Below are 26,184 nucleotides of genomic sequence, written 5' to 3'. Positions count from 1 at the left end.
TGGCTCAAGATGGTACAGTTGTTGCAACACTATGTTCCTGATTCATGTGAAGCTTTCCAGTATTTCTCATACAGTTCTTGTCCTTTGAAATCCCACAACAAAGCTCGTGATATTAGGGACTTTGGCATCATCTCATGACATTACATGAGCAGTTACACATGCTGTTAACCCTTATGGACTTGAATTTAATATTAAGTGTCTGTTATCTGTGGATTACCATTTTAGTTATTCATAATTTTCCTCAAATAAGTGCTACCTCATTTCTACCAGCCATTCTTAATTGTTGGGTAGCTTCCAAAAAATTACTTATGAGAAACAATAACTCACTTAAGTAGGTTATGGGAATCTATGATATCAATTGTACAATTAAAGTCTATTATCATCTTCCATGGCACAATGTCATGTCTTCCTAATTTTGTGACGTTTTTGGTAATAGCTAAGTTATTTCATGTGTTTCAGTTTTGTAGCACCCATTTCCCACATGAACACTACGTGAGCAAACCTATCTGGAATCCTGGCCGAAAATGACTTACAGGTTTGTGGCACCCTCCATCAGTAATGCTGGAATTCAGTATGGTGTTGGCCCACCCTTACTCTTTATGACAGCTTCCACTCTCACAGGTTTACATTCCATCAGGTACTGGAATGTTTCTTGGGGAATGGCAGCCAATTCTTCACAGAGTGCCACACTGAGGAGAGGTATCAATGTAAGTTGGTGTTCCAAAATATCCCAAAGGTGTTCTACAGGACTCAGGTCAGGACTCTGTGCAGGCCAGTCCATTACAGGGATGTTACTGTCATGTAACCACTCCGCCACAGTCCGTGCATTCCGAACAGGTGATCGATCGTGTTGAAAGGGCCATCCCTGAATTGCTCTTCAGCAATGGGAAGCAAGAAGGTGCTTAAAACATTAGTGTAAGCCTGTGCTGTGATAGTGCCATGCAGAACAACAAAGGCTGCAAGACCCCTCCATGAAAAACACGACCACACCACAACACCACCACGTCCAAATGTCACTGTTGGTACCACACACCCTGACAGATGTTCACCAAGCATTCGCCATACCCACACCCTGCCATCGGACTGCCACATTGAGTACCACAACTCGTCACACCACATAATGTTTTCCCACTGTTCAATCGTCCAATGTTTATGCCTCTTACAACAAGTGAGGTGTTGTTTGGCATTTACCAGGATGATGTGTGGCTTGTGAGCGGCCACTTGACCATGAAATCAATGTTTTCTGACCTCCTGCCTAACTGTTATAGTACTTGCAGTGGATCCTAATGCAGTTAGGAGTTCCTGTGTGATGGTCTGGATAGATGTCTGCCTATTACACAATAGGATCGTCTTCATTTGTCAGCAGATGAGGTCCCCCCCAGGGGATCCACAACTCTTTTGTGGATACGTGCGTAGCGAGCACGGGACCCCGAGCTGATGTGGCCTTCCTTCCTTTCCGGGCTGCATACCTTCCCTTTCCGCATCCTTCCCCATCCCCCATCTTCGCCCCCCCCCTCACCTCTGGCTCTTTCCATCCTTTTCTCCCCCTCTGGGGGAATGGTTTGTGCCTACGTCCGGAGACGGACGCTTGTAAATGTACCACATTCTTCGCCTTCCTTACTTGTAAGGCTTCGTCCTTCCTTTGTCCTTCTCTTTTCCTTACCTCTTCTCTCTACCCTTTTCTCCGCTGCGGCGTTTGAGACCTCTTCTTTCCTTTCCCTTTCCCTTTCTCTTTCTTCCTCCCTGTGCGTGTCTGAAGGCCGACCCACGCAATTCCATGCGTAGCCGGTGACGGGGTAACGCGTAATTCCCCGCCCCGGGTAGACAGGTAGGACACGTACGTACCCCCTGGTAACGGCCAGGCCCAGGGAGGGGTGATTACCCGAGCTGATACCTTCCGAAAGTGCCGATTGGTCCCTCCGTCCGTTTGTCGGGAGGTGTGACCTGAGGTGTGAACAATCACCTAAGGCGGGAGTGCCCTCAGAGAGGGCCCCCACAAGGGAGGAGCGCGCCATCGGAGACGCCGGTAATCATGGGGGATTCTTCCGCAATGGTTTCCTCACCTTCCACTATGTCTGCTCACAAACGTAAGTTCACTGAGTCTCAACCACAGTCAGTTCTTCCATCGTTGCCACAGTTCCTTGTTGTTTCTCGGTCTGACGAAGGTCACGACTTCTCCACAGTCAACCCTTTCATTATTCAGAAAGGTGTCGACGCAATTGCAGGTCCTGTAGTCTTGTTCCAGATTACGGAATGGCACCCTGTTGTTAGAAACACACAGTGCCCTCCAGGCACAAAAATTGCTGCGTACCTCACTACTACACACTTTCCCTGTCCGGGTGGAACCGCACCGTACCTTAAATTCCTCGCGTGGAGTCGTTCATACACGCTCCCTCGATGGACTGTCTGACGAAGAAATTCAGCACTACCTGTCAGACCAGGGCGTAACGGCTGTTCATAGGGTTATGAAAAGGGTTGACACGAAGATCATTCCAACCCGCACTGTCTTTTTGACATTTGACAAAGTGCAACTCCCATCGAAAATCAAAGCAGGCTATGAGATAATTTCCGTTCGTCCTTACGTCCCAAACCCTACGCGTTGCTATCGGTGCCAGCGATTCAATCACACCAGCCAGTCCTGTTCTAATCCGGCCAAATGTGTTACGTGTGGCAGGGATGCCCATGAGGGTGCTTGTCCACCTCCATCCCCTCGCTGCATCAACTGTATGGGTGACCACGCTGCTTCCTCTAGAGATTGCCCAGTTTTTAAGGACGAAAAGCTCATCCAGGAAATAAGAGTGAAGGAAAAGGTGTCGACCTTTGCTGCTCGAAAATTATTCGCCAGTCGACAGCCCACCGTGCCTCAGATAGGCAAATACAGCACTGTCCTTGCTTCTCCTCGGCCAACAAAGGAGGCGGCCACGCAGACTTGCGACCTCACCTTTAGTGCCACGGTCGTCCGATCGGCCAGCGCAAAGATCGCCCGTTCAACTTCACCACTTTCGCCTGCCCACTCTTTGGCTCACCCTTCGTCGGGTTCTGCTAAATCTCGAGCCCAAAAGTCAGACACCAAGTCTTCGAAGAAAGAGCATACTCGTGAAGAGTTTTTACGTACGGCAACTTCACCACCATCGGTTCCTCCTTCCTCTAAACCTCATACCTCCAAGAAGGCTACAAAGAAACCCAGTTCCTCTCCTTCTCCGCCAAGGCGTGTCCCATCCACAGCGCCACCTGGCGGAAATCGCCCTCGGCCATCTTCTGTGTCGCCGAGGCGCACTGCTGGCGGCCGGTCAACCGGCCGATCGCTGGTGGCAGGAGCTGCTCCTGACCAACCTATGGATCAGGATCTTCTGCCTTCGGCTGAATGCCATTCCATGCTGTCAGTCGGAAGCTCTGAGCAGTCGTTGAGTTGACAGCACCCTTGGTCACATTCCTCCATTTTCTGTTCACCCTATGTCCATTATCCACTGGAATATCCGCAGCATTCGAGCCAATCGGGATGAATTGTCGATCCTCTTACGATCCTACTCGCCAGTCATCTTCTGTCTTCAGGAAACAAAGCTGCGTCCTAATGACCGCTTTGTTCTCCCTCAATTTCAGTCCGTCCGATATGACCTCCCCTCTGTGGAAGGCACTCCAGCCCATGGAGGACTCATGATTCTTCTCCATGATACTCTCCATTATCATCCAATCCCCTTAGACAGTTCCTTCCAAGCTGTCGCCGTCCGTCTTTCCCTTTCTGGATACACGTTCTCTCTTTGTACTGTATACATTCCATCGTCCACACCAATGGCACGAGCTGATCTCCATCTTCTTGGTCAGCTTCCACCCCCCTATTTGCTGGTTGGGGACTTCAATGCCCACCACCCGCTTTGGGGATCTCCACATCCTTGTCCACGTGGCTCCCTATTGCTAGACGTCTTCCACCAAGCGGATCTAGTTTGCCTCAACACTGCAGTCCCCACGTTTTTGTCTGCCTCCACGACAAATTTATCTCATTTGGACCTTGCGATCGGTACTGTTCCGCTAGCTCGGCGCTTCGAATGGTTCGCCCTTGATGATACACACTCGAGTGACCACTTTCCATGTGTCCTTAGGCTGCAGCCTCAACTGCCATATATGCGCCCGCGACGCTGGAAGTTTGCCCAAGCCGATTGGACACTTTTTTCGTCTCTAGCGACATTCGATGACCGTCGCTTTCCCAGCGTCGACGATGAGGTCACACATATTACCGACGTTATTCTTACAGCTGCGGAACATTCAATACCATGCACCTCCGAATTGCCCCGGCGCCCCCCAGTTCCTTGGTGGAACGAGGCACGCCGTGACGCAATACGTGAGCGGCGACGTGCTCTTCGCATTTTCCGTCACCATCCTACTTTGACAAACTGTATCCGCTATAAGCAGCTCCGTGCGCGATGCCGTCGCGTCATCCGCGATAGCAAGAAGGCAATTCTTTATTAGCTCCTTTAACACCTTCACTCCCTCCTCGGAAGTTTGGAGTCGGCTTCAACGGTTCTCAGGTGCGCCTAGTTTCTCCCCGGTCTCTGGGCTCACTGTCGCGCATGATACCTTAGTGGACCCCGTCGCAATTTCTAACTCATTGGGTCAGCACTTTGCTGAGATCTCGAGCTCTTCAAATTACCCGCCAGCGTTTCTCCCGAAGAAACGTGCAGCAGAAGTGCGACATCTTTCTTTCTCCTCTCAAAATCACGAAAGCTACAATACTGTTTTCTCCATGCGGGAACTCCAACATGCCCTCTCTTCTTCTCGCTCCTCCGCCCCAGGATTGGATGGTATCCATGTCCAAATGTTGCTGCATTTATCAACCCATAGTCTGCGTTACCTCCTTCGCCTTTATAATCGAATTTGGACCGACAGTACTTTTCCCAGACGATGGCGGGAAGCTATCGTCGTTCCCATTCCGAAACCTGGAAAGGACAAACATCTCCACTCTAGCTATCGCCCCATTTCTCTTACGAGTAGTGTCTGTAAGATTTTGGAGCGTATGATGAATTACCGTTTAGCTTGGTGGCTGGAATCACGCGGTCTTTTAACACCTGCCCAATGCGGATTCCGAAAGCATCGCTCTGCAGTTGACCATCTTGTTGCTCTCTCCACTTATATCATGAACAATTTTCTCCGGAAACGCCAAACGGTAGCAATATTTTTTGATCTGGAGAGAGCATACGATACCTGTTGGAGGACAGGTATCCTCCGCACACTGTTCTCTTGGGGCTTTCGAGGCCGGCTGCCCCTTTTTCTTCGCGAATTTATGGCAGAGCGAACATTTAGGGTGCGGGTGAACGCTACTCTCTCCCGTACTTTCTCTCAAGAAAACGGGGTACCCCAGGGCTCCGTGCTGAGTGTTGTCCTGTTTGCCATCGCTATAAATCCAATTACGGATTGTCTCCTTCCTGACGTCTCGGGCTCCCTATTTGTGGACGATTTTGCGATCTACTACAGCTCTCAACGGACCAGCCTTCTTGAACGACGTCTTCAAGGATGTCTCTATCGCCTCCACTCTTGGAGCCTCGAAACCAGCTTCCGTTTTTCTCCCAGTAAGACCGTTTGTATTAATTTTTGGCGACGTAAGTAGTTTCTTCCGCCCTCCTTACATCTAGGTCCTGTCAACCTTCCGTTTTCAGACGTCACTAAATTCTTGGGTCTTATGTTTGACAGAAAACTGTGCTGGTCCTCCCACGTTTCCTATCTTTCGGCTCGCTGTCTGCGAACGCTCAACACGCTCCGTGTCCTGAATGGTACCTCCTGGGGAGCGGACCGAGTGGTCCTTCTCCGCCTGTATCGCGCCTTAGTGCGCTCGAAATTGGACTATGGAAGCATAGTCTACTCCTCTGCTCGGCCGTCTATTCTTCGGCGTCTCGACTCTATCCACCACCGTAGATTACATTTAGCGTCTGGAGCTTTTTACACTAGCCCTGTGGAAAGCCTTTATGCTGAGACTGCTGAACCTCCGCTGTCCAATCGGCGAGCGGTCCTTCTGAGCCATTATGCTAGCCATCTGTCTTCCATGCCTGCTAATCCTGCCCATGACCCTTTTTCCGACGCCTCCTTTGATGTAGGGTATGCCGGCCGCTCCTCCTCCCTACTACCCCCGGGAGTCCGCTTCCGTGAACTGCTCCATTCTCTTTCCTTCCGCTTTCCTAAAACCTTCTTGACAACTTGGGGTACAGCACCGCCTTGGCTCCGTCCCCGGATCTGTCTGCTCCGTGATCTTTGTCAATTTCCCAAGGATGGTACACCTTCACTTGTTTATCGTCGGGCATTTGCTGCTCTATGTGCACAAATGACGGACGCCACCTTTATTTACACCGACGGCTCGAAAACATCGTTGGGTGTAGGGAGTGCCTATATTGTTGGCGACGCCCCAAATCACTTTCGGCTTCCCGACCAGTGTTCGGTTTATACTGCGGAGCTTTTCGCTGTTCTTCAGGCTGTCCACTACATCCGCCGACATCAGCGGATACAGTACGTAATCTGCTCAGATTCTCTCAGCTCTCTCCTCAGTCTCAAAGCTCTTTACCCTGTGCACCCTCTGGTCCACCGGATTCAGGACTGTCTGCGCTTGCTCCACCTGGGGGGCGTCTCAGTGGCGTTCCTCTGGCTCCCGGGACACGCTGGTATCTGTGGGAATGAGGTGGCTGATATAGCAGCCAAGGCTGCAGTTTCTCTTCCTCGGCCAGCTATTCAGTCGCTTCCCTTCACCGATCTACGGAGCGGTTTATGTCGCAAAGTTGCTCATTTATGGCATGTGCATTGGTCAACACTTCCCCGCAATAAACTGCGGGAAGTGAAAGCCCTTCCTTGCGCTTGGACCTCTTCCTCCCGAACGCGTCGTCGGGAGGAGGTAATTTTAGCTAGACTCCGGATAGGGCACTGTCTTTTTAGCCATCGACATCTTTTAAGCGGCGATCCTCCCCCACTCTGTCCCCACTGCTCTCAGCTGTGGACGGTAAGACACCTTTTAATTGAATGCCCCTATTTTAATCCATTACGCTCCCGTCTACAGCTATCGCCTGATCTATCGTCGATTTTAGCAGATGACACGCGCTCAGACGACCGCGTTCTCCAGTTTATTAGTGACAGTGAAATGACGTCAGTCATTTGAAGTTTTATCGGGGACCATCAACCCCTTTCTGTAGTGGACTTTTAAGCCTTGTTTCTGCTTTTAGTGTCCAATTTTTTGAGTTTCGTTCCCATTTTTGCTGTTTTCCATTTTCAGTTTTTATTATTTCCTCAGTCACGGACCGGGCGCTAATGACCATAGCAGTTTTGCGCCCTAAAACCAAAATAAAAAAAAAAAAAAAGCAGATGAGGTCAACCTTTAAGTTTTTGTACTGTGCATGTTCCTTCATGTTTCCACTCCACTATCACATCGGAAACAGTGGAGCTAAAGATGTTTAGGAGTATGAAAATCTCGCGTAGCAACGTATGACACGAGTGACACCCATTCACCGACCATGTTCGAAGTCTGTAAGTTCCACAGAGCACCCCATTGTGCTCTCTCACGATGTCTAATGACTACCGAGGTCGCTGGTATGGAGTACATGGCCGTAAGTGGCAGCAGAGTGCACCTAATATGAAAATCTCACGTCTTTGGGGGTGTCCGGATACTTTTGATCACATAGTGTATACATCCTGCAAAAGTGAGGTGATTTGCCCGACTTAAGGAAACAGACATACAGTACATAAAACTGCAATGGAAGGATATCTAGGGAGATTAAGACACTAACATGTGGTTACTGAATATGGATGACAGATTTTTCTTGTAGTACAGGTACCAGCTGTCACAATACTGTATGATGGCTTACGGAGTATCTATGTAGATGTAGATGCAGAACAGTTTGTACCATTAGCCAACATGGCCTTGCAATGTTGGTACTGTGAACAGTTAAAAGCAAAGGAACTACACCTGTTATAATCAGTAAGGACATGCAGCCCTACTGAATAGTTCAATGATAATGACAGATCTCTGGGAGGTGGCTACTCTGGCCGATATCATCATCAGGGAAAAGAACAATATGGCTACAAGTCAGAGTGTGGAATGTTAAGTCGGTTGATTGATTAGGTGTGGAAGAGAACATGAAATGAGAAATGGATAAGTTTAAGTTTGATATGGTGGTAATTAGTGTGGTGCAGAGGGAGGAGGAACAACATTTCTGGTCAGGTGAGTACAGAGTTATCAACACAAAATGAAACAGGAGTAATGCATGAGTAGAAGTAATTTTAAATAAGAATAGAGAAATCGAAGTAAACTATTATGAACAGTATTGTGGACTCAGTACCATAGCCAAAACAGATAAGGAGGCAAAACTATCCATAACTGTACAAGCACATAATTACTAGCTCTGCCAATTATGAAGTAATTAAAAGAATCTATCAACTCGTACCTAGATAAAATTTTGAAATTGTGCAACAATTGGCAACTACCGTTAAATATTCAGACTAAACAAAGTGTAGTTCAAAGAAAGGAGAAATATAGTATCCTATCACAACTCCCATTAATTTTTGAGTGTAGCAATATATGGAGATACCACATTGGTTCAGCAGCTTTGATACCAGAGAAATCCAGTCATGCTATAAACGTGATGCTTTCACAACAACTGTAAGACTTGCCTCAGAATATTTCTGAAGTGTGTATGGCACACATCAAATAAGAGAGATATTAAGCTTTTACTTCACATTGCTTTGCAAAGAATGGATGTGTATCCAGGCATAGCAGTCACACTCATCTGTGAGCATTTACTATGTGAACCATGTAAAACGTTTATCATAGATATACACAGTAAATGTGGAATTCAATTATTTCATAAACATTATTTGAAAATCTCTCGAGTCCAGCATTCCTATACAACAGGTCAAGCATCAACTACAGTTCTAGCACCAATAAAGCATGGCTACTATTTGGGATGGGAACATCTTGTGCCAGGAAAAAAGAGCTTTACTGAACACGAAGGAAGATCTGATAGTGCACTACAGGCAGTACAGCTGAATATTTCACTATTTGCGATTTGTTGCCTTCTCAATTAGGTAGAGCTCTCTCTACCTTGCACAAGATATTGAAGTCTAAGAAGTTATTCGTCACTTGCTCTCACTTCCATTCAGTATTATCGTTTTTTTAGAGAATAAGAAGACTAGGAAGATAATTAACGCAAAGTTTAATTGTCCAACCAAACGGTGTACCTTATACACCTGTTGATAACATTCATCAAGAAGTTTCACTCTAATTACTGTGATTCTGTTATGAAAATACTTGCAGTGGACCTGAGCACAACTGATTAATAGTCATTTTACTGTCATGGTCAGATAAATCACTATCAGTTTTGCTCCCAAATCAGCCAAGCTCGTGGTGTGCCCATTAAGTCCTTGAGGAGAATTGTACTGTGTTAGATTTCCCAAATTCAGACATTGGGAATTCCAGGTGTCCTCGATTTCTAGCTTGTCACAGAAAATCAACATTAAAGTCACAAAAAATAACCACTCACAAGTCAAGTCTACATGGCCTTACTAAGGCTGCCTACAGCTGATTTATGAAATTTAAGATCATGATGGTGGTCTGTAAACTATCAATACAACAAGCTTAGGTTTCCAAATTCACATTCATGACACAGTGTTCAAAGAGCTGTTCACCACGACATTCATTAATCTGAAAGAACTAAGACTGCAGTATTTGCATTTATAACCCCTCACTCTTTCCTCTTACTTGTTCTACATAGTACAACATTAGCTTGTACCCACCATGTTGAATTTCTGTGACTTCCATGTCATATTCAATTACAATAGTTGGCACTATACAGCTGCTGACACTTCACCTGCACTTTCTTTTTCTTTTTTGTATAAAAGAAGTACACTCTTTTTATTAAGGAACAGAAACACAAACCAGCTGTTTTATAGAATGTGTTACTAACCATACTGCTTTGTATTATTTTTACTTATCGATAATAATGAAGAATCTTGTATATTTCAAGCATCATGCTTAATGTGAACTCACGTAAGGGGAACATTTGGTTAACACCAGCAAAAGAAAAGTCCAGGCAGTGATGTACATGATATTATACAGAGTTTTACTGGTTAAACAAATTTCAGTCAGCAAGAACTACAAACTTTTTTCCCTTAATGTTTCTCTAGCTGACTTTTGTGCATAACATTGCTCAACAATCATCATCAATGTAAACCATCATGACACCAACACTGTGAAAATCTAGATTCCTTCAATAAGTGAAATTCTATGTTGAGATGTGCTTTTATGGTCTTTAAATGGAGCCAGTATTCGTAACATTCAGTTCCAAGTAGTAAAAGGATAGTCACATCAATGGGAAGCAGAAAGCCTAGATCAGCAAGTAAAACTAAAAATTCTGCAGGAAGCATTCCGTGGTGTATTGAGCAACAGCACAACTGGCAGAAAGTTTAGACTCAGCAAATCTATGTTAATCACATTACTTAAATGAAAAGTTCTTAACTCTGCAGCACTGGATTCCAGGTGCAAATCTAAGTGACTTCACAGTGTTATGTACGAAGTTGCTGAACTTTTACTTTTACAATGGTTCAGCTATATGTACACTTCCAATGTACCTATAGTGGAACTATAATTCAGTCAGCAACAAATGAGATGGCAAAAACTTTAGACATTTAAAATAGACTTCAGCGTTTTTGCTTGTTGGCTGTATAAGTTCCAAAACAGTGGCATAATTTCATGCTCAGTTATTGGCAGTGAAATGATTAAAATTGATGAAGGCGGGGCACGGACTGGTTGCACGAATTTGACCAAGTGAAAGAAAAGTTTGCTATATCTTACATCTGCAAATCAGACAAAACTAGGATTTCTCTACAACTTCCGCCAAGTCAAACCACAAAAAAAGATGACATGTGCCATGGTGGGGCCAACAGTAAACAATGTTTAATGTTGTACTTGTCTGTAGTTCATATGACATGGATAAACAACATTCTTGCATGATCAGTAAATCTGAGACACCAAATTGTTTTAAGAACATGAAATTGATGTTTTTCCTTGCATCTGCTGCCACTATTGGAAAGCTTCAATTGACAGCTAATCTTAAATGGCTTTTTTTGTTTTAATCAGAACTGAGGTAAAGGTTAACTTTTTACCTCCAAATACATTCAGTTGCCTTCAGCCTTTGAATCAAGGCACTACTGCTGCTATGAAGACATTGTATTGCAAGCTACTTGTACAATCTGTATTGCTGAAAACGAGATTGAAATGCCAATTTGGATTGCACTGGATGCAATACAAATGGGGAATCAGTTCCATCACAACACATGCTGAACTGATTTAGGAATGCCTGGAGATATGTTGCAAGTTAAATGGTCACAATCACTTCACCTAAGAATGGTATATTTTGCAAGACATTTCAAAACCTGCAGTTAGTCCTGATACAGATGTACAAACATTTCTGTCTCAGGTGCAAAATGCATGATAAGAATGTAAGGACAAGGCCATTCTGCCTACCCACCTTGAAGTGTTAAATGGCTTGGACACATTAGAAAATTACGCTAAAAAAACAAAAAAATGATAATTAGTTTTACACAAGTTTCTACAGCTGGCCATGCAGTTAGCAGCATTTTTGCTTGTTTCTCTGACAGCACAATATACTAGATTTTCGCCATTACAAAATTATTTGAGTGTATAATTCTTCAAATTACAGTAAAGTATTTAATGTAAGGGTTTTGGTTCTCATTTGCTGTTTGTGTTGATATTGCACACAATGTCATTAATGGGACTGATGTGCCTCACAATATTGTAAAGCTTCTTTTTAATGTTCTGCAATAACAGAATAGTGGACACAGTAGTGTTTTCACTAATAACATGCATAATATCGCTGTAGTACATATATAATGTATACTATAAATGGTTAACATGCAGAAAATGGAACTCCAAAATTGGAACTTTTCATAAACAACTTCTGGTATTTTGGTCCCTGGGGTCATTGTTTACTTTGATTTTACATGGACTAACTAAAAATTTATAATTCTCCAAAAATTGTGCAGTGAATAATAAAAACGTACCTTGTACTATCAGATGCGGTTCTTATTGAGGCTGCCACCTGAAATATTACAAAGAATTACTGGTGATTTAAAATTGATGAAACAGTAAATAAATAAAATTGTATTAACACTCACTAACATGTGATTGTTCCAAACAATACTTGGAAATAGTATTAACAAAGGGACACTACATAACGGTAGCAGTAATTGAAGAAAAAGTAAAAAATAAAGTAAAAGCAAAAGCAAGAATCAACACTTCATTACAACTTTTTGATTTGAGCTGTGTAAATAACTATAAAAACATTGATTCTTTTGAATACAAATTTCCTACTTGATACTTGAAACATAATTGTGTCCTGAAACATCTTTCACCTATAATGCGAAATACCAGAGAAAACGTAAAAAATGGTCCGATTTAATGATGAAACACGTAAAGAAAAAACTGAAAAATATCTGAAATGCTATTAAATGTATTTTTTCACAACTACAGTAATGAATATTATTCCATTCTCTTGAGATAGCTCACTGCATGGAACATCAAAATCATTAAATGTCACATCAGTTTCATTCACAGAGGAAATTTAGGAGTACAGCATGACATAAAAGCAATAGGAATTATTACATGAAGTGTTGTTTTATAGGAATATAGATGAAAAAGATTCATGTATTATTATGAATAGGAAATGAACAACATGGTCAACATAAGGACAGTGACCTCTTCCAATGAATGAATATGCATTCACACATTTCGCAGGAGGGGAGGGATTAATACAACTGCTGATAAATTCAGGTGGAGGATTATAAGGAGCCAGTATACAATGAATATACATGAAGAAGCACTCACAATGTGGACGACTATAATAGCAGTAAAACGAGTCTGTTACTGGAGCCTAGGAGAAGACCTTTAACATCAAGGAGAATCCAGAAATTCAGTCATCAATCCCAGAGATGATCGCATTTTGTGAAACTTGTCCGATTAAACAAACTAGTGTGCATTAAAAGTACAGACTGAGTCATCTCTGACAGCAACTTCAATTAAGTTAAGTAAAACAGCTAATTTTTGTTTAAAAACAACTGCACTGAAAATTAATAATAACTAAGATAAGTGTAATGCATTGCACAACAGGAAAAACAATTTCTTGGTAGTCGTCATGATTTCTTATTCAAATTATGTAATTTAATGAAGCAGAACTTTAGTGATATTAATGAGGAATACGATCAGTACAGTAAGGAGCTTTGCAACAAATGAAATGTTGATATAAATAGAAATAATAAAAGGTTTGGAAATAGATGCAAAGGAAACTATCCAGAAAAAAATCATTTTTCAACAGGATAGAGCATCACCACACTTTCACCTGCATGAAAGAGCACTTCTGAACTATCAGCCATAAAGGGCATACACGATCTCACATTCAGTTGCTGACCTTTAATTCTCTCTGATCTTGCAGTATGTAATTTTTTGTTGGGGTTTGTCAAAGGCTCCATCTATTTGCCGTGCCATCCTACAACTTGGGGATAGCTAAAGAAACAACTTTGATCACAGTAGCTCCAAATGTGCTTCAGTAAGTATGGGACAAGTCTATTGCCTCAATATTTGTTGCATGCATGGTGGACACGACGAAGACAAGAGAAATTATGGCTTGTGTGGAGGCAACAGGCAGTTGCTTTTTCTTCACTCTATTTGCAAGTGGAAAAGGGAAGGAAATGACTAATAGTGGTGGAACCATACTCACCGCAATGCACCATACAGTGTCTTGTGTAATATGTGTTTAGATTTGGGTTTTTCAGTCCTCTATCTTATATTCCCCAACATTAGTTAGGTTTTATTCCTGTGAGCAGTTTAAGAATCTAACCATACGCTTTCTCTTACGCAAGACAGACAAAATTATACCACAACATTTTAGTTTACTGGGTTAAATTTTAAGCTTCACAGAAGCACACCTTAAAAAATGTGTAGGGTGTGCCAAGAAGATAATTTGTTTCGTTCACCTACGACTTCAATGGCGAGGTAATACACGAATTTATCTGCGCAGGTCCAAAATTTTTTTCTGTGGCTGACAAACCTATAAGTAATTCAACATATACCATTGAGGTAGCCATATTATAAAAATTTTAAGATTAATGTATCAAGGGTGATCCATCACATACAAATACACTCCTGGAAATTGAAATAAGAACACCGTGAATTCATTGTCCCACGAAGGGGAAACTTTATTGACACATTCCTGGGGTCAGATACATCACATGATCACACTGACAGAACCACAGGCACATAGACACAGGCAACAGAGCATGCACAATGTCGGCACTAGTACAGTGTATATCCACCTTTCGCCGCAATGCAGGCTGCTATTCTCCCATGGAGACGATCGTAGAGATGCTGGATGTAGTCCTGTGGAACGGCTTGCCATGCCATTTCCACCTGGCGCCTCAGTTGGACCAGCGTTCGTGCTGGACGTGCAGACCGCGTGAGACGATGCTTCATCCAGTCCCAAACATGCTCAATGGGGGACAGATCCGGAGATCTTGCTGGCGAGGGTAGTTGACTTACACCTTCTAGAGCACGTTGGGTGGCACGGGATACATGCGGACGTGCATTGTCCTGTTGGAACAGCTAGTTCCCTTGCCGGTCTAGGAATGGTAGAACGATGGGTTCGATGACGGTTTGGATGTACCGTGCACTATTCAGTGTCCCCTCGACGATCACCAGTGGTGTACGGCCAGTGTAGGAGATCGCTCCCCACACCATAATGCCGGGTGTTGGCCCTGTGTGCCTCGGTCGTATGCAGTCCTGATTGTGGCGCTCACCTGCACGGCGCCAAACACGCATACGACCATCATTGGCACCAAGGCAGAAGCGACTCTCATCGCTGAAGACGACACGTCTCCATTCGTCCCTCCATTCACGCCTGTCGCGACACCACTGGAGGCGGGCTGCACGATGTTGGGGCGTGAGCGGAAGACGGCCTAACGATGTGCGGGACCGTAGCCCAGTTTCATGGAGACGGTTGCGAATGGTCCTCGCCGATACCCCAGGAGCAACAGTGTCCCTAATTTGCTGGGAAGTGGCGGTGCGGTCCCCTACGGCACTGCGTAGGATCCTACGGTCTTGGCGTGCATCCGTGCGTCGCTGCGGTCCGGTCCCAGGTCGACGGGCACGTGCACCTTCCGCCGACCACTGGCGACAACATCGATGTACTGTGGAGACCTCACGCCCCACGTGTTGAGCAATTCGGCGGTACGTCCAACCGGCCTCCCGCATGCCCACTATACGCCCTCGCTCAAAGTCCGTCAACTGCACATACGGTTCACGTCCACGCTGTCGCGGCATGCTACCAGTGTTACAGACTGCGATGGAGCTCCGTATGCCACGGCAAACTGGCTGACACTGACGGCGGCGGTGCACAGATGCTGCGCAGCTAGCGCCATTCGACGGCCAACACCGCGGTTCCTGGTGTGTCCGCTGTGCCGTGCGTGTGATCATTGCTTGTACAGCCCTCTCGCAGTGTCCGGAGCAAGTATGGTGGGTCTGACACACCGGTGTCAATGTGTTCTTTTTTCCATTTCCAGGAGTGTATTATCACATTTCATACCTTAGGCACCTTTGAAAATTATTGGTACAAACTCGCAAATATCAATGATTCACAGAAAAGACGAAAATGTCCAATGTATTCTTCCGCATTCCATTAATCATAAATTATTGAAAGGAGCCATTTTTTTTTCAAATGATCTACATTCCCCAAGTTTAAACTTGTACAAAATATTTAACATCCATAAGGGTCACTGAAAATATGATTAAACATTGTTACTAATTCTGTTTTGATTCTATTCAAAACAGTATGCAAATAACAGTTGATAATCCACATCAAGTGGAATAGTACGAGAGCACTGGAAAATGAGGAATTGCACTTAGTTTCAGAAAACTCTCAGTCTGTGCCTGTCCCACAGTACTGCATTATTTACATTAAGCAATAAAACAAATACGTTTTTATCACACTACATGCAATAAATCAGGGATGTGAGTGCTTACAGTATTCTCAATTTCATCCACCTTCAAATTTAGTTCAGGATCCTTCTTGATAAAATCATTTGACCGAGAGATTCCCAAGTCATCTTCAAGAAACTGAAAGAAAGAGAAAATCTCTCAGTTAAAACTGTTCGTACCCTTCTGTACTTATGACATTGGTCCCAACATTTCTTTTTTTATAAATATCACACAACTTTTCAGAGATTTGTATCATTTGTACACGAAAGATAAAAAAAAAATTTATTGAGCAGCTATTCTGCCAACACAGATCACTACAATTTCAAACAGCCATACTGTACTAATTTTACATGTAATCAGTCATTACATGCTGTATTCAAGGTGCTTACTGACCCTTGTCATTCATTTGGTAACCTCACAGTTTGCCCATAGCAAGAAGAAGATAAAGTAATTACTTCCCATGCATTAACACAGTAGAATAGGAAAGGTGGCGAGCCCAAGAACTACGATTAGCACTGTCACTTGAGACTCAAGTTGACATGTGATCGGATGGCATTTGTTGCTTGTGCCTCAACGGATTTTGAGACTTTGTTTATAGAGTTGTGAGTGAGTATCTAAGAGTTGAAGGTTGCGATTATAAAGAGGCGTTGAGAGTTATAGTTACAGGTATTTATAGAAAGAAATGAAAAAAAATTCCCACGTTTTTCGATCCAGTGTACTGACTTGGGTGAAGAGAAACAAAAGGTAAATATTTTGTAGGTCTCCAAAAACTAAAGTACAATTTCAAAATGGTTGAGAGCAATTCCTCAAAGACAATCTCACTCAGAGCTGTTTTGTGTGTGATACACATTTCAGTGAGGAACAACAAATCGTTATCATCGGTAAACAAGTTGTAATTCCAAGACAAGGGTGGTCTCTTTTGAGCCTGGAGCAGCTCAGCAGTTCCTTGTATATTTCCAGGTTCACTGAAATATCTGTCGAAAATATTAAACTAAAGAGAACAGTCAGTAAAGCACTCGCTAAAGGAAATCTCTAAGAAGAAGACAGTAAACAAGCTGCAGTTTCGATGCCTGCCAGTGCTGCTTCTTGAGGAAAATGTAGGGAGCGGATCAGTACAGAACGAAGGAGTAATTACATTGAAACAATGTTGAAGTGCCAGGAACAGGAAATTGTGCGATTACGTGAAAAATAAAGGACTGCAAATCACGAAATCAATTTCCTCCGAAATCAAGTCTCAGATGAAAACCATGAGATGGCTCAGTCATCATTTGATAGTAAAAACAGAAAATCATAGTTGCCACTACATTAAAGAAATGCCAATTTAAAAGCAAGAGAATGCATTATGTGGTGTGACAAGGAATTTATTCTGGATGGCGTGCTCTTGAAAATTAGTAGCTCAATGGATACAATTTGTTTAAAGCACGCCTTGTTGCAACAACCTTCTGAAAACATCTCCCAAATTTTGTAAATGATCTCAAATGCTCATGCGCAATTAACAAAGAGGCTGTAGAGCAATTAATGATTATTTTCGGGAAGGACAAAATGAAAACAAAGGTATACTGATTTTTGATGAAGTAAAGCCCAAGAAATAACACTTTGCTGAAAGATGGTTTCGTCAATTTATGTGAATATACTTCAGGCGATTGGCGTAATAACTTTGCCTGTCATTGCTCTGGTGTTCGTATTTCTTGTTCACATGCATTAACATATTCACCCTATTCTGGTGTACCCGAGTCGCAACGCCACTCTTAGTGGAGTCTAGCATCTATTGATTCAAGTAATTATCCAGCTAAAGCAAGTTGGAATGAGACTTGTTGTATTTACTTCGTATGGTACAGTACACAACAGAATAAAAAGGTCCAGCAGTGTCTACGAATTATTAGCATAAAAAGTAATGTTGCTTGCTCAATATCAAATGCAGTTGACAAGACAAGAAAAATATAAGCATTTTCATATGTGCTATTCATGTTATAAACTGCGTAAGAAATGGTTGGTGAGATAAAACTGGTGTACTTGTTAATGATGGAATCATCAACTACAGTTTTTATCGACATGATAGTTCTGCAGAATAAACGAGATCATTCATCAGATAGGTGAACAACTTAGTGCACACACTTATTTGCTTGATTATGGTTTGTACAAAACACAGAGGCTCACAAAAGGTTTATGAAATAGAGAAACATTCCCAGTAGTAAAGTAAAAGCTTTGCTCCTGAACGAACTCTAGAACCACTAAGAGTAACTACTAACAGTACCTTAGAAATACCTAGATACTTATGGAAAAGATGTTTCATTTCTCTCCCACCAGCAGCGTCACTCCTGTAGCATATGCTCTCCAAGTTTCAATGGTCACCTGGCAGTAACAGACTACTTCTGCTTGAACAAGTTACTATCTGTTTGCCAGTACATGCCTATAAGACTTTCACTATCTCTTGCAAAAACTGAGCACAAATGTGAATTTTCGTTGATGTCATACATAAGACAAATGCGGATTTTAGATGGATATTTGCAAAAAAATAACCAATTCAGAGTTTTGGAGCAGAAAACACACTTTAAAAAGCCATTTGTATTCACATAATATTATAAAGGCTCAAGCTAATCCACAGTAAAGTCAGTCTGCTGCTTTTTGTTGTTGTAACACACACTTCAGTGGGTCACAAGCAGACCAACTGACATCTCACGACAGAACCACTGAACTAGGGGAGTCAGCACATTTCCTCTTCTACTCGCTATGGTTTGCCAACAGTATCAGTGTTGTTTTCTCCCTCCACTCATACAACAACTTGTCCTTAATTTTTAATTATATCACCTGCCTATTTATTGCTGACTGAATTGATCAGCTGAACATATTCTCATGCTCACAGGTCTGGTTTGAATATTTTCTGCCATATGAGACTTGTTTCCAACAATGTCACGTTTTTGCTTCATTTCCAACACTTCTTGTTTTTTCTCTGTCCTGATGTCTTCAGAGTTTTGGAATGGACCAAAAAAACAGATGAGATTTTTTCTCAGTTGTGTTTACAATACTCAAGAACTGTTTATAAACCAACACTGGGCTGTAACTGAGTTTTAAGTCTAAACTTCAGTATTGCTGGAGATACTATGTTCATTCACAATCATTTTCATAGTTTCACAGTTCTTAATGTACTAATGTTGCCTCATTCAACATACAGTAATATGTTTGTGCCCACACAACAATCCTTCTCTAGGGTGATAAATCTAAAATTACCAGTTTGCATTGGGTCACTCTGCACCAATCCTCAAGGAATAATAAACACATCTGTCTTCTTTGCGTTTTAGACTAAAAACCTCATTGTTATGTCATGTGCCCTATCAAGTTGGCATCCCTATTTCCATTAACCTGTCAAATATTACGTTGAACATTTATGGTGACATGTATAATCTCGTCCCAAATCTGTACACATTTTAAACATACAGCTCATCTCTCTATCTCATATATTTGTACCTATCCTCTTGTCCCTGTCCATCGTCCACTACACCCACTAATTTTCTTGGATTCGAACACTCCCTACCACTGTTGTGAACCTCTGTCTGTGACTATTGTCCTATGATTGAAAAAATGTATGAACACCAAAGAAATGTGTCCCTTAAATTTGTTGAACTTCTCCTAGAGTCATAATATGGAGGCTTGCTGAAAAGTAATGCTGCCGAAATCTTTTATTCCATTCTCAATATCAATTGAGGTATTACTTATCATGCACATTACATGGTCGAATTCCCATTTCACTGACAAGTTGAAAGAAACTACTACTATACAACTTTGAATTGTATCAAGTAACATTGCAGTGTGTAATGGAACTACGTTAGAGCATGAGAAACTGGGCTGCAGTCAAGTTTGTGACTGCAGGAAATGTGCCTTCGATAGAATCCATAGAAGAATGAAAGCAGTGCATGGTATTGACTATATCAATATCAGTGTTGTCCAACATTCAGTTGTTCCTGTTCATAATAAATCAAACAGAGCTGCTAACCTCAGCTCAAAGTGGGCAGCTGCATTCGCCAAATCGTAAAGACATCTTTGAGGAATTCAGTCCTATAGTGATGAAGTGGTGCAAGTAGAGGTCAGGCTGTGGCTCCATCAACAAAGCTGAACAGTCCACAGTGACACTAGAAGAACTGGTCATTCGCTGGTAGAAATGCTTTCATTTCCAGTGTCGCTTTCCTGCAACATAAATATGTGGAGATGAAGAAAAAAAGGTGTAGAATGTTTATAAGGTTTTATTCAGAAATCTGAGTTTTTACATAAATTTGGTGGCATTACTTTTCAACATGCCCTCATAAAAGTGATTTACAGTTCATATCGTTGCTTACTAACCACCAACTGCTTCTACTGTTAAACTGTGCAAGCCACTTTATAGCGTGTTTCAGAGTATTTGTGATACCACTACAACTATTTTTTTCCAGTAACCCACAACACAGAGACAATATTGTAGAAACATCTGACGATTACAAAAACAGTTTTGTAATTCAGGTATTTGTGAATGTGGTGCTTGGTATGAACAAGTGTCAGGAAGCAAGTGTCATTTAGACACCTTTCATGTTGTGTGATACTGCAATAAATATTATATCACACTCTTCTTACAAAGTCCTGTACGGATGAATGTATGGCATATGGTTCTCAAAAGAAACACATTATCTACCACTTTGGTGCCTCCTCCTCTGTACTGCTTCATGCGGATCCACTATGCACCACACACACACTAATTACACTCCATTTACAGTGCCTAATTGACATACATAACATTAAAATTGGTATTCTGTTGCCATAGGAGGGGACGATACTTTTGACTGGTTTGACGTGGCCTTTCATGACTCGAGATCCTGTGCCAAACTCTTCATCTCAAAGTAGCAATGGTATCCAACATCTTCAATTACTTGTTGGGTACATTCCAATGTGTATTCCCTACAGTTTTTGCCCTCTACAGCTCCCTCTGGTACCATGCAAATTATTCTCTTTCATCTTCATATACACATCCTATTATAATGTCCCATCTCGTCGGTGTTTTCCATAAGTGCGTTTTTTAGGTAATTCTATGTAGAACCTCCTTATTCCCAACCATATCAGTTCAATTTTGATCTGTCTTTTGTAATAAAACATATGAGATGGTTCAGTTAACTTATTTTCTGTTTTCAACCTGCATCTATGCAGTAATGATCCTAGGTGTTCTTGTTTTACAAAGCTAGATACTATTACTAAAAACACAAAGATACACAGTTATCATACAGAACATTATGACCACCTATGTAATAGCTAGTATGTCCACTTTCGCCACAGAAAACAGCAGCAAGGCATTGTGGCCTGGAAGTGATGAGGCCTTGGTAGGTCGTTGAAGGGAGTCTGACCACATCTGCATTCTCAAGTCACCTAATTCCCAAAAATTATGGGGAAGGTGGCGAATGAGCTCGGAAGCTATGTTCAATCACATCCCAGATGTATTCGATTGGGTTCAGATCTCGCATGTTGGGGGAGAGGGAGCCAGCACATCAACTGAAACTCGCCACTGTGGTGTTTGAACCACTCCATCACATTCCTGGCCTTGTGACATGGTGGATTATCTGGTTGAAAAATGTCAGTGCTGTCACGAAACATGACTTATGAAGAGGTGTATGTGGTCTGCAACAAGTGTATAATACCCCTTGGCCATCACTGTGCCTTGCCTGAGTTCCATTGGACCCATGGATGGCCACATGAATGATCCAAAGAGCATAAAGGAGCCACCACCAGTTCGTCTGTCCCATAGCACAGATTTCTAGGCAAGGAACAGTTCTCATAGAAGAAGACAGATTTGCGCCCTCCCACTGGCATGAAGAAGGTATCGGGGTTCAGCAGACCATGCAACTCACTGCCATAGTGAGTCCAGTAACGTCCAGTAAAAATTGTCACATTTTGCTCGTCTGGTGTCCTCATACTTTGGGTACGTCCATGATTTCCTGCTTCCTGAAACGACCCTGTCTTAGGCAAACAGCGAAACACTACTGCAAACATTGAATGCTGTGGTTGTTATTGGTGGAAGAGGTCTCCTGATACAACCCTGTTACCCCTCTCCATTTCTCATCTGGCTTTCTGTAAGTAAACACCATGATGGCAAGCTGTCAATTCGAATACTGAACATTGTGTACAATGCTTTATCACATCTACTAAAAGGTGAGTCAACAAGAGAAGTGAATCGGACAACATTATCAATTACTATGGCAGGCGAAGGTGCTAGCACATAATGTAAGAGAAGCAGTAGCACCCTCTAGAAGGAAACCATGCATACAGTAACTGTGGCTGGATGGTACAGTACATATTAGACCACAGCCTCTGTAACAATGTACGATTGAATCAATGGTATCTAGCATGGAAATTATGCATTTCCAGACGTAACTTTTCTGCTTTGTATCCTCTCATCAGTCAATCCCTGGAGTTTCTAAATGGTGGGAAAAAAAAAAAATCACCCTATGCAGTGGTGTCATTTTCAAAATATTAAAATCAATACTTACTGAATGTATTATGTGAGCCATTGTATAAAATACAAACCTGTAACCGGGGCTGAGAAGTACTTAATTTGTAAATGTGATAGTGTTGATGGGAAAGGGACTGGATTGGTAAATGTGTCACCCTGTTGCTGTCTATCGTTGAAAGCATGTTGTAAAGCTGTAAAATTGTTATTGTCGTTTGGTGAATTAATGAATCATCAGAGTTACTGCATATCTCTCACTATAAACTGTGTTACTGATAGGTTGCATACATCTATTACACTTGGAATTACTGGAACTAACTGGAAGTTGTCAAATGGGCTGCACTCAATGGACCCACTTACCATACATCCATAGTATATCTTCCAAGATGGGTGTGACTATGTCTGATGGAATGGGACTGATCATGTTCCAACTGGAACAGTAATGTGCTGTAATGCATTGCTTGTCTTATGCTGAAGTACTGTAACACCTAGGTTACCAACCTGAGTTGTAGAGAAATGCCATTCAAAACTCTGGATCTCTTCAAATGTTGGGTAAGCAAAAGCTGGAGAGGTGCATTTTGATATTCCTCATTCCATGAAAAATATTCCAGAAAGGGATAATAGAGACAAAGAAATTGATATTGTCAGATATACATTGGCATATTGTTACAGTTTGGACAAGCTGTCTGTGTGCAGACAACAGAGCTCCAACTGTTGAGCTTTTTTTACATAATAGCTCACCAAAGAACTTAAAGAAGTACTCCCGTAATAAACTGAAAATAACTCCACTGTACAGATCATCATAATTTCTTTCTCTGTCACTGCACCTTTTCAGTCCATATATTGCATCCTGTTTAATTTTTAAATAGTTTTCTGTAAAATATTACCATTATTAACAATTTGCAGCCAACAGCACTGGATATGAGTGAGTCTGATTTAATACTTTTTGTTGTAACATTATGACTATTTTTAAAGTATTACATCCACATACTATTTATTTATTCTCTCATTTTCTCTTTTCTAACTGTTATACGGAGCTGATCTGCTAGTACTGTGAAAACTGTCCATCTTTATTACAGAAAATAGTGATTCAGATGGTGGTTTCCATTCAATATACCAATGGTGATAATGCTTTCATGAGGTGCAAACGATTATGAAGAAAGTATCTGGTTGATCTGCAACCAGTTCCCAGTGATTGAAGTTTCTAACTTACAAATCACGCGAGATTTTTGTTAGAAGTGAAAAAATTTTCCTATATTAGATATTTCTTATGACATTCCAAACACATCCCATTCTTCTTCCCCCTCATTAACCTGCGGTTAAAAATTATTATCAAATAACTGAGTGTTTCTCCCTCTCTCACATTAATTGCTCCACTTTTTATAAATTAACTTTTTGTTGATGGTATAATTCACTGACGTTTTCTTTTGTAGTTTCTAGGACTGAGCTCATGTTTTCGTCCAAATGCGAGGAAACACTGCAATAGTTAAGGCTGGCTCTGAGCACTATTAGACTTAACTGCTGAGGTCATCAGTCAGTAGTTAAGAAATTTCTTGTTCAGAACATGAAAGCTACACAAGCTTCCTGTGTGTATTAAACAAATCAGCATTTTCCTGTCTCTCATGGTATCAAATACAATCCTCTGTAGTTCTCTCATGTTTATATTATGCAGTGTTAAGGCAGAAGAAACTCACCTGTACTGGATCGTGATGGTACAGTTTACTTATTGCATACAAGCGAAGAATTCGAATTTGTTGCAGGTCATTCATAATGCTGTTTATATTGCATGAATGGCCAGTCATATCTTGATAAGGATTCTAAGTTGTGCAGAGATAGTCAACTTACTGTAAATGTTCAGAAATGTGTGTGTGTGTGTGTGTGTGTGTGTGTGTGTGTGTGTGTGTGTGTGTGTGTGTATTCCTAAGAGACCAAACTGCTGAGGTCATCAGTCTGTTCAGAAATGTATACCTGCACTTGTATAACAGACTTTGGTTCACTGGTAAAATACTGGGAAATTGCAACCAGTCCCAAAGGAGATTGCTTATAAGATATTTGTACAATCCATCCTACAAGCCTGCTCAGGTGTGAGGCACCCGCACCACATATGATTAACACAGAATACTCAGCGTATACAAAGATGAGCAGCACAAATATTCACTTGTTTGTTTCACCCAAGAGACAGTTTCACAGAGATGCTAAGAAACTAGACACACAGATGCTTGAAGATCGTTTGCATCTATCCTAGGAAAACCTATTTCACAGAATTAAGAACTAGTTATAAGTGATGAATCTAGAAATATATTACACCCCGCTACGTATCACTTCCCCAGGGAGCATAAACACAAGACTTGAATAATTACAGCATGCACAGTCATTTTTCTACACTCAATATCTGAATCGAATCGAAGAATCCCTAATTACTGATACAGTAGGATGTCAGAACCAAGATGGCCGCCGAGTGAGATCACATGTATTTTCTTCGTCCGCTAAAAGAATTTATTTAAGAGGAAATAGTGTCAAATTTAAATTTTCTTTGTTTTGTATACTTGCTGTAGTGTCCGTTCTTGTCACACAACTGAATATTAGCGTCCCATCAGCACTTGTTCTTGAAAAAACTTTCTTTAGCTGAAGCCCCGACAATCGCGACGTAACCCGAAATTTTGCGTGACAAACACAAAGAAATTATATTCAAGTTTTATTGATAGTGTAAAATTCGCCTAAAAAGACTGCTACTAGTTTCACCAGTGTCTATTGTCACCATAAAAGTGTTGTTAAACGTTTCTAAATTGTATTCAACTAACACATTTTGTATTGTTTACTAATTAGATAGATGCGATCTAGGCCTCAATTTTCAGACTCATAAACGTTTAAAGGCCTATCCAAACACGCCTAATGACGTAAACTCTCTCAAAGCAAATTAATTACAAATTAATTCTTCTGTCATTGTATCTCCAAATCAGTACAAAAAGAAAAACAACCACTGCACATAAGACCTCTGTGTCGTTTTTTGTCAATCTCGTGTATTCTTTAAACTTAATTATTATTCTTTTGAAACTGACAATGAGTGAGAAATGTGGGAGCTGTTCTAGTGTAGTGTGTGGAGGGATTTGTTACCAATCATGTAGGAAATATTTTCACAGGGAGGAGGGGGGGGGTGAGAGGGGGGGGGGGATGCAATGCAGTTCGGAGAAATTTGGGAGATCAGAAGAGGCTCTCTCCTGGAACTGCAGAGTATGCAGTAGGAACATTTTGATTGGGGAACAGGAAAGGAAAATCTGTCCCCTTCAGGCACAGTTGGAGGAAGCAAGGAATGAACTCATAAAGATCAGGGGAGATAAGGAGGAAGAGGGTGGTTGGGAACTGGCAGCTGGTAGGAGAATAGGAGGAAAGAGAACGTAATCTGACAGTTTTATCAACAAAACCACAAACAGTATCTACCACTGCCAGAGTTAAGTGGAGAAGAGCCCCAGGTAGAACGAGGAGCAGGAAACGTGCAGCGCACTTCAACCGAGGCCAAGAACCCTAGGAATGTACAAAGTGTTAGGAAGAAGAAAGTGCTGCTGCTAGGTAGTAGCCATGGGCGAGGTGTAGGCCCTCAGTTACAGGAAAATTTAGGGGCAGCGTACCAGGCCACCAGTATATTCAAGTCAAATGCAGGGCTAAGTCTTGTGATAGAGGACCTAGGGTCTTTATGTAAGGACTTTACAAATGA

At 42.0% G+C, this 26,184-nt stretch overlaps 1 protein-coding gene and 1 long non-coding RNA gene across 9 annotated transcripts in view; both read right to left on the bottom strand.

Moving 5' to 3' along the window:
* Positions 1-26,184, bottom strand: part of LOC126232185 (zinc finger protein 665-like) — a 169,554-nt gene that overhangs the window by 63,472 nt on the left and 79,898 nt on the right. For 5 of the 8 annotated variants that reach the window (XM_049942484.1, XM_049942477.1, XM_049942480.1 and 2 more), the window contains 2 exons: positions 16,055-16,147; positions 12,046-12,083 (listed from right to left, as the gene is read on the bottom strand). In XM_049942484.1, coding sequence (XP_049798441.1) covers positions 12,046-12,083; positions 16,055-16,147 — 131 coding nt within the window. Of the gene's footprint in view, positions 1-12,045; positions 12,084-16,054; positions 16,148-20,000; positions 20,192-26,184 lie in introns of all 8 variants that reach the window. The other 3 variants (XM_049942481.1, XM_049942482.1, XM_049942483.1) reach the window with 2 other exon arrangements.
* LOC126232187 (uncharacterized) overlaps positions 1-26,184 on the bottom strand; it is a 227,265-nt gene that overhangs the window by 121,334 nt on the left and 79,747 nt on the right. The window lies entirely within an intron of this gene.

Source organism: Schistocerca nitens, unplaced genomic scaffold, assembly GCF_023898315.1.
Source record: "Schistocerca nitens isolate TAMUIC-IGC-003100 unplaced genomic scaffold, iqSchNite1.1 HiC_scaffold_466, whole genome shotgun sequence".
Taxonomy (NCBI): domain Eukaryota; kingdom Metazoa; phylum Arthropoda; class Insecta; order Orthoptera; family Acrididae; genus Schistocerca; species Schistocerca nitens.
Note: the sequence above shows the minus strand (reverse complement) of the source record. Positions and strands in the feature narration are given on the sequence as shown.